Source organism: Colias eurytheme, chromosome 14, assembly GCF_061535395.1.
Source record: "Colias eurytheme isolate Ceu_HAF_F1 chromosome 14, ilColEury1 Martin Lab GWU primary, whole genome shotgun sequence".
NCBI lineage: Eukaryota > Metazoa > Arthropoda > Insecta > Lepidoptera > Pieridae > Colias > Colias eurytheme.
Genome location: NC_142993.1, coordinates 1,127,826 through 1,137,808, shown reverse-complemented (window position 1 = coordinate 1,137,808; position 9,983 = coordinate 1,127,826). Strand labels below are relative to the sequence as shown.

The 9,983-nt window shown below is 35.8% G+C and overlaps 1 protein-coding gene across 1 annotated transcript; it reads right to left on the bottom strand.

The window, feature by feature from the left end:
- Positions 1 to 908: 908 nt before the first annotated feature.
- Positions 909 to 5,213, bottom strand: LOC149902691 (uncharacterized). The gene is made up of 2 exons (XM_090109687.1): positions 4,097 to 5,213; positions 909 to 3,820 (listed from the first exon to the last, which is right to left on the bottom strand). The coding sequence occupies exons 1-2, from the start codon at positions 5,211 to 5,213 to the stop codon at positions 1,182 to 1,184; spliced, it is 3,756 nt and encodes a 1,251-aa protein (XP_089965813.1). The 3' UTR covers positions 909 to 1,181.
- Between the last annotated feature and the right edge of the window lie 4,770 nt (positions 5,214 to 9,983).

Here is a 9,983-nt window from a genome sequence, read left to right as displayed (position 1 = left end):
ACGTAGATATTACGTCATGCCCAGAAATGAAAGGTAATATTTCTGAAAGAAGTTATAAACCCTAATTCTTCTCAGTCAAAGTCAAGAGTGGAAGATATCACTAATACAGTAAAACTGATGCGAAACTTTGGATGTTAATTTGTATATTTTTTTGTTAGTTGTTACTTAATCACATCAAGACTACATTACCAATTTTGATAAAATATAGCTAATTGCCTGGATTTACACAAAGGATACTTTTTATCCGAACTGAACACTTCTGTGGGATAAGACAGGATTCACGATATAAGTAATCTAATTCCACGCGGGCAAAGCCGCGGTCGGAATGATATTTTTTTAAATAAAAAAATTGTTTAAAAAAAACACAAAATATATTGACGCATGTATTTATTTTTTGCACTCTATTATAATTGTAATTATTCATTACAAATAATCAAAATAAAATAGCCAGAACAAAGTTAGGCCCTGGTAGGGTAGGTAGGCAGGTACAGCAATGTGAGACGAACACTGGCTTATTTATACCAATAATATAACGGTTTTACATTACAATAAAACCGATATTATGTGCCGAAAAGGAAAACATACAGCATTGTTATGAAGCAGTGTATACTCAACCATAGATACGGAATGATTTCCATAGACTACATACAACCTCTAGTTCCAATTTATTCCGCTAGACGTCGTCGCTGTCACCAGCAAGGTGATGGGGGAACCAAATTCATTTTTCGAATCATAGTCTTCACCAGGAAGGACTTCCTGCAATGCTGTATGTTTTCCTTTTCGGCACATAATATCGGTTTTATTGTAATGTAAAACCGTTATATTAATGTGCCTCTGGAAAACATACAGCATTGTTATGAAGACGTGTTTGTTATCTGCTGGTGAAATAAAAAGACACAACGCTATGATGAATATAAATATAAAATAAAACTACTACTTATGTTCTTATTTTTATTTTCTAACATTCAAACAATATATAGTATTTTAAATGTTTTCTTACTTGTAATCACTAAATCATGTCACATAAATATGCACAATATTTTAAGTTTAATTAAATTCAAATAATATACTATTTTAAGTAGCCTTTAACTTTGAATCAATATACAATCAATATAACGTTACAATATTCTACAAAAATATACACAATTTATTTGTTTATTAATTTTCATTGAATCTATATTCTATGATAATGTAAAAGTATTAAAAATCAAATTTCGATTATTTTCATTAGATAGTTCAATTTCACGACAATAATGTTTAAAAAATGTATTGGAGGATTTCCAATTTCCTCGTGATAATATTTCGTCTATAGGCTGATTCTCCAGCCATCCTAATGATGCTACCGCCGATCTACAGCTGCCTGGAGAAGCATTTATTCCGCTGTCTCTGAGTACAGAGCGTACCCAATTCCCAATGACTGTACGGGAAGCAGCTTTAGTTTTATTACCGAATGTTATGAATAGGTTTTTTAAATTATTAGCTTCACTACGTTTTGAATAACTCTTTTGTATTAAAAGCCGTACAAGAGTAACTGGACAGATGTTTTTATCCGGATGTTTCGCAAGTTTCCAAGCTGATTGACGAGAACTATGAGTATCTGTTTTTGAACCAAAAGCTGGTATTAGGTAGATGTTTTCACCATTATCAAAGAAACTGTTATCCGATATATTTAACAATGTAAGGTCATGAACCCGTCGGCCCGAAGCCAGTAATAATATCGTAGCTGTTCTACGAGAAATATCAAATAGGGTATCCTTTAGCGGGTTAGACGAGAGCCATTCAAGAACAGTTCTCGGATCCCATGTAATCAACGGTCTAACAGCCTTAGGATTACAGGCACCAATTGCTTTAAGGGTATGTTTAATAATAAAATTTGAAAATGACTCTTTTTCTATATGAGGACCGCAGAATGTTAAAATAGCTGATTTATGGACCAATATCGTGCTGTATGATAAATTCTCTTTGACGTTAAGGTGTATTAAAAAACGGGCGATATCCGCTGGCTTTGGACATTTTGGATTTACTGAACAATTGACACACCAGGATAGCCATCTTCTGAGGGCTGGCGTATATGTTGATAATGTGGAAACTCGCCAGCTTTTCTTTAACAGGCTCTTTTCCTGCTCAGACCAATCTTTTATTAGTTCGCCCCACCCCCAATCTTCCAAACTTTCAGGGTTAATGTCTGCACTTGTGGTGGGGGTAACAGTGTTGTTACATCTATCAGCACTTCTGGCAGGTTCCTGATCTGGTACGGATGATCCAGGGCTCTGGCCTTCAGGTCCTGGAGCCAAAACGCCTTCGGCCATTCTGGAACCACTACAAGATACGTTCCCGTTGCACTGTTTAGATGTGCTAGCACCCGTGGTATGAGGCTTGGCGGTGGGAATACCCATGCTAGCTGATACTTCCATGGCCTGCTGAAGGCATCTATATAACTTGCTGATAGATCTCTGCAGTCTATCGACACGTATTCCTGTACTACTGCAGACTTTCTTGTGGCAAACAGGTCGATTTGGGGTTGTCCCCACTTCTGGAACACTTTCGCTGTCGCTCTTGGTAATAGATGCCACTCTGCTGGACGTTTTCCTCGTGATAGCCTGTCCGCTATTATATTGTACCGTCCCGGTAGGTAATATGCGCTCACCGTTATCTTGTAGCGGTCCACTATTTGTAACAACTTGGAAGTTAGTGTTAACAAGGCTATCGATCTCGTCCCCCCTTCTTTCCGAATATAAGCAATCAGTGTCCTGTTGTCCGACTGAATTAGAACGTGTGCATTGCGCAACAGTTCTACATTCTTTTCTATAGCCGTTACTACTGCGTATAGCTCTTTTTTGTTGCAATGCCACCTTCTTTGACGGACTGACCAGACTCCTGACATAGTCTTCCCATTCAATTGGGCTCCCCAACCAAAGTCCGAAGCGTCCGTCGCCAGGAAATGGGTGGCAGGTTTTTTGTGTATTGGCATGCTGTGCCGGGTAGCTCCGCGCCACCACGTCATCTCTTGTGCCACAATAGCTGGGACTGGCAGTTTCTGTCGCGATCTCTTCTTGTTGAAGCGTCGCAGAAAGATCTGCATTCTGCGACAATGTAATCGGCCCCGCGGGATAACGAAATTTGCAAAATTCAGTTGACCCAAAAGGCATTGTAGTTCTCGAAGATTTACCTGTTGTATCTTCAGAACCTGAGCTATGGCGTTGTCTAACTTGTCTCTCCTTTTCTCTGGTAGTGACATAACATTTTTTGCAGTCTGCCATCGTATGCCTAAATATTCCAAGTCTTGAGTGGGGGTCAAAACCGATTTTTGGTAGTTTATCTGCCATCCCAGATATTCCAAGTGCCGCACGGCTTCCGCAGCCTGACGACATAACTTGGACTGGTCCTGATTGACCAGAAGGAAGTCGTCCAGATACACTAGAACTCGACAACCTTTTGCACGCAAGGTCTCCGCGACCCAACATGTTACTGAAGAGAAAAGGTACGGTGCTGACGCTAGGCCAAAGGGTAGGCACGTCATTTCGTAAAGTTGGAGCTGGTAACTTATTCTCATAAAAGGCCGGTGAGACTTGGCGCAGGCCAGGTGAAAATAGGCGGACGAGATGTCTAGCTTTATCATCCAGTCCCCAGGCTGGAGAAACTCGGGAACTGTGGAGTGCGAAATGAGGCGAAAGTGCTTTGCCTTTATAAATTTGTTCAGCTCCCGCAGGTCGAATATCGGACGCATAGTGCCGTCGCTTTTCTTCCTCAGAAAAAGCTTTGAAATAAAACTGGGAGTTCTTTTGGTGACGATCTGCAGTACACCTTGATCCAGAAGCTCCTGTATTGATTGAGACATTGCAGGGGACGGGGTTGTTGAATACTGTTTCATAATTTCCTTTGTTGGCCTTATTAATGGCGGTTTTTTTACCAGGGGCAATCGAAAGTGTGTTATTGCCGAAATTATAAACTTGTTCGCGCCCAAAGCTTGCCAACGGCTCTTGAAAGCTTTTAAACAACCCCCCCTGAAGTGTGTCGGATAGTCACTTCCTCTCTTCTTTGTTTCGAAAGGAATTATTTTTAGTTTGTTTAAAATTATTTGTTTTTTTAAAAGTACTTTGCGAATTTTTATATGTATCTGGAGTAACGTTTTTGCTCGAACGGTATTGAGCCTTGGAAGTAGAAGGTAACGAATTCTTGTACTTCTTTTTAAGTGGTTCCGTTTTTTTATAAATTTGTGATTGTGAGGGTAGTAACCAAAAGTGAGGACCGCCTAGCGATTGTATAAACGTTAAGAGTTTGGTCTTATTAAATAAATGTTCTTCGCTCGGAGGGATATTCCTAAGCGCGCTTTGAATATTTTTATCCCTAATTCCATCTAATAATCTTTTTCTCCTAATTTCGATACACTCCGCTCTTTTACCGCACACAATTTGTAATGTTTGTTCCGATAGCTTATATGACGGAGATGTAGTACCAAACGCGTCAGAAATTTTTTTAAAAAGATTATCAGGATTAAGTTCTGATTGAGAATTGTGGGCCCAATTAATGAGCTCCTGTAAGCCCGATTGTAATAGTTCCCTTTGCTGTAATAATGCATTTGTAATCGCGGCCATAATTTCTTCGGTTGATGATAAGAAATCTTTACCCTTGTTTAAAGAACACATTTCGTCATTAATTTTTAAACTACAAAAACCTGGTGCGGCTAGCATGTCCGTTAATGCTTTGGAATAGCGAATATGAGGCCACGTTGGCGAATTAAATTGTTGAAGCTCGATTAATTGACGTAATAATTTTTCATTTGCGGGCTTAAGAACTTTTTTCTCGTCAAAAACCGTTTTACATACGCCTAAATCTATTGATTTGTTTGCACTCGTTGATGGCTTCGACAAAAATTCGATATTTTCGGTTGCGGGTACTTCAACATTATTATCAGACTCAATTATGTTTTGAGCACTTTGTTGCTGCATTAAATAATTTGTAAGAAAACTGACCTGGGCATATAGTGCGTCGATCCGAGGATCGGCGGTTACCTCAGTACTCGTTTTTTGTTTCTTGGTCGTCGGCACGTCGACCTCCGGGTCCGAGTCGCTGTCACTCGAACTTGAAGTACATTTCTTCCGTTTGTTGTCGCTCCGGCTCGCTGACGAGGGCGAAGCAGCAGAACGATGGCCTTCTGAGCCCGTCGGGGCCCCAGAAGGCGCCTCGAAGTCGTTGTTAGGTGGCGAATTCATTACGAACAGTAACGGTTGACTTTGAAAAATTATTAAATTATTCACACACTAGCACTTTTGAACACTTGTACACTAGTAATGCTTATTGAAACGACCGCCTATGGCGAGAGTACACAACGCTATGATTCGAAAAATGAATTTGGTTCCCCCATCACCTTGCTGGTGACAGCGACGACGTCTAGCGGAATAAATTGGAACTAGAGGTTGTATGTAGTCTATGGAAATCATTCCGTATCTATGGTTGAGTATACACTGCTTCATAACAATGCTGTATGTTTTCCAGAGGCACATTAATAATGTATTATAAACATTAAATTAAGTTTACTTTCTAACAACAAAAATACATAATATTAGCTAATGTGAAAGCGAATCAACCAATCATCACACAAAAATGAAATGTGCACACAAATATTCATCCAAATCGGTTGAGACTGCAGCGCCATCTTCCGGGCCCAATTGTGTTTCCAGATCACCCAGGAACTCAATTTAATATACTTACACAAAATTTTTCGAAATGAAAACTCACATTACTATGTAAATATGAATATAAACCTGTTTTATTACTAAGCAATTTCCCGCACAGGTGTAGTAAGTATAAATGAAATAAATATCAACATCAAATTCTTTATACAACATACTTATCTAACCACCTTCTAAGAAATGTAATTCTTGAAATTATTTCGTATTTTTTTTAAATATAATACTACTCCAATGAGCTCCTGTTCCATATTATGTCCGCCATACTTCCACTAAGTTCACCATGATTTTTTATTTCTTTGCACTTTGTTGCTTTTTGCTAAAAATGGAATCATGCGATAAAACCAGTAGAGCTTTGATAACATACATTTTTGACTGAATAAAGGTACTTACGAAGGAGTGGATTCACATTGTGAACAATCAGTGGGTTTATTTTCCTTCTGGATTCCGGATTTCTGAAAAGATTATTTATGCTATAAATGAAAAAATCTTACACATTCGTTATGTACTTAAAACAGGGGTACATATCAAACATCGTCTATAATACAATTATCATCAAATTTAAAATAAAACCAACTTACTTCATTAATTTGTTCCAATTGTAAGCATTCTTTTTCCTCCAACCTTTATGTTTCTTCTTCTTATTTTCTTTATCGTCCCCATTTGTCTTATCGTGTTGTCACCCTTTTTTACGATTGCGCGAGCGACACAAGTTCCCCGTGTGACAGCCGTAGCGGGAATGACTCGTGCAGCGATCGGGGTAGGAAGGTACAGGGCGGCTCTCGCTATATTGGCTGGTCGCGCGCTAATTTCAAGTATTTCTTGTTTATTTCAAAACCATCGCATATTTCAAAATTCTAACACGGTAGACGTATAGGTTGTATATTTTATAGTTAATATCCAAAAAGTCGTAACTTTACGTTTGTTATTTTGAAGATGCCAGAGATTAAAAAAAAATAACAATGATAACTTTGTATTTTTTTTCTATCGAGAAAATATCATGGAATCATGTTTCTAAAACGGTAGACGTATTGTGTTACTATTGAACTTTCTTGTCAAGAATTTTCATCACGACAACTTTAATAATATAAAAATTAGGAAGGTTTGAAAAGGGCCGTAAATGTTAGAAAAATTAATTCATCACCTTAACACATTAATATTCTCCAACAAAACGGTTGTGAATATATTTTAAGATACGAAGTAGGTAAGATTATGAATAGGCTTGTAAAAAAAACAAAAGACGACATTAGCAGCTTAACATTTATTTCTTATAAAACCAAGGTGTAAAGATACGATCAAAACTACAGAAAAGGTTTATCTTAACACCGCAGAACAACTACAAAAGAGATTACACGATGTTTTGATTGCAGTAGTGGGCTTTCAACACGTCATTTTGTTTTTTTTTTACCAATCATTTGGCTTTATAGACTGTTTCCAGTGCTTCTTTTTTTGAAAATTGTTTTGGTTATTTTGAAATGAGATTGTTCTAATATGTTTAAATATTTTTTTCTTCGAGACAGAAAAATACAAACAAATTGTACCATAAATTTATGGTACCTAATGTACCTATCATATGCATAGTGTGGAAATATAGTAACTGGAAAGTATTTTGCAAGTGCCAGGTAAGTAATCAGATTGAAAAAAAGTATTTTAATTTTGAATTTAATAATGTCCGAATAGATAGGGTGTTAAATCTCGCACCAAACAAAATTTAATCATTACACACAACATTAAGATGTAGGTACCTAAATAAAAAACAACTATAATATAATATCACGATATCCATAAATAAATACAAAATAATTCTAAGAAAGTTTAGATAAACATCATGGCTTCCCAAGCTGGCGTCATCGTTGACACCAGTGGCCAAATAAAAAGTAACACAATTTATTGTGTATAGGTATTATGGCGGGATAATTCTGTATTATTCACAAATAAATAGCAGGGGACCGTGAATACCATTGTACCCGTGTCATTGTCACTCATATTATGTGCTAAGTTCACTAATGCTTTTGGGTTCCGTTTACAAATAGTTTTAAAATAATTTTAATTTTGTACATTGAATAATGTGAACTATTAATAACATTCATAAAAATATAAATAGTTCAGTATAAAAAATACGCGTTAAATTTTACTTTTGAATTTTCATATACATATAATTTTTAAATAGTCTTTAAAAACGAATTGGTTTACAAAACGAAAGTAATATATTTTTTTTTTCTTTATTTACATCAGAATAAGCATCATTGGTTGTATTTTAAATAGCTCTAACTATACGCTTGTACAATGCAAACGAAAAGTACAGAACCCAGTAGAACAAGTCGATACGAACTTTAATTTTTTTTCTATCAAAAAGATTTGTCTCCTCGAATTGGGATTAGTTTGAAATCGGCTCGCTGGCATCACGGACAAATATTTGCCTGACACTTAAAGCATCATAATCGGCCCAGGGCATGATCGCACCTATTATGATATAAAATAATATTGACATTAAAAGAGTCTATTATCTCTCTCATTCACAAACATATTATATAGTAGTCACAAGGGGTATCTTGATCTTTATAATTTATCCAGTTTTATTAATATGGTAGCTAAAAGCATAAATAATAAAGAAATGCATACAGATGATCATTGATTCTCCTTCTTTGTTATGGAAGTTGGTTAAAATATCTTAATATCTTTATCGTAGGTACCTACATAGTGCAAAACACAATATGTTTATATAATGTTACAGAAATTTGTCAAGATAGCACGGCATTCGTATTAGAGCTTCTCTAGATTGACTAAATACAATTTTTATGGTCGATATCTGCATTTCAATAAACATACATATGGTTTACAATAATTAAGAACTTAAAATAATTTTACTATCAGGTCAATTTCAAGGTGATATATTACTATTATTTGGAGTGCATTAAAATAAGTAAACCAAAATAACAAAAAAAGATATCCAACCTTTCGTGGTTTAAGATAAGCAGTGACTAATAACCAAAATACCCATGAATCTTATCACCGAACTAAGAATCTTTATGAAAAGGTGTAACACTGATAATGATGCCCAAAGTAATCCGCTCATTCAATGAACTATTGTACTTAAAACCAGAAGCTTTTACAAAAGAGAACGCGATTTTATACCTTAACGCCTTGAACAAAAGTTTGCCCAGTTTTTATGCCACCATTTGCATTAGACTTTAGTGCTGCCATTGTTAAAACTGGGTTACCAGTTTCTATTCAACTTAGTCATGTCCGGAGTCCATTACTTTTGCGTGTTTCGCACAATTTGAAAAAAAAATGTAGTGACAACACTCTTTTGTTCTTATCCGGAAGGATTTACAGCTTTGCGGAGATTAAGCGGAGATTACATTGAAACAAAAGTTACTTCGCCGATGGAGAATTCATTAAGTCGATCTTGCACAATCCGTATTTTCTCTATAGCACTTTCCCACGAAACTTTAACAAAATGAAAAGTACCAATATATTATATTACTCCATGAAAAGTAGTTAGATACTCAGAAACAAAATACATAGAATCTGTTGTAGGTATCTGTAAAAAAAACATATGTTGCCATGTGCCTATATTTTAATTAAAAAAAATATAAGTAAGTACTTTTAGTTTAAAACAGAAAATATATAAATAAAGCTTTTGTTTTTTAAAACGCACAATTTATATAGATTTCACGGTGACTTTCCCTACCAAACTGCATGAATTGAAGTTTGAATAAGAGTTTGAAACAAACGGGATCTGACTTCTGAGTCTAATTGTAATTAATTTTGAGATAAGTATAATCCAATCCAATCGCTAAAATTAATTCGATATAAAAGTGCTATTTTATATTGTTTTTATACATATAATAAAATAGCCTATGCTACTCGGTAAAGCCGTAGCTTATGAAAAAATAAGCTTTCTTTTTTCAATTTATCCGTTACATTCAAAAAAGTAGGTAGGTAACTACATATAATCCTTTCTCTGTAAGTATAGATAATAATCTATAGTGTAGATTTGTATTAGAATACAATAATTGAAAATGAGATAAATACCTATCCATACTAATACATATTATAAAATGCGAAAGTAACTCTGTCTGTCTGTCTGTTACTCAATCACGCCTTAACTACTCAACCAATTTGCATGAAATTTGGTATAGAGATATTTTGATACCCGAGAAAGGACATAGGTTTTATCCCGGAAATCTCACGGGAAGGGGAACTATGCTGGTTTTTCTTTGACTGCGCGGGCGATGCCGCGGGTGGAAAGCTAGTATACTATAAAACTGATAAAATCTATATTAGATA

What these genes read in the sequence shown, in the direction of transcription:
- LOC149902691 (XM_090109687.1), bottom strand. Translation starts at nt 5,213, where the DNA reads ATGAATTCGCCACCTAACAACGACTTCGAGGCGCCTTCTGGGGCCCCG. An exon ending in TACATATAAAAATTCGCAAA is followed by an intron (nt 3,821 to 4,096) that starts GTACTTTTAAAA and finishes CAATCAATACAG; the next exon opens with GAGCTTCTGGATCAAGGTGT.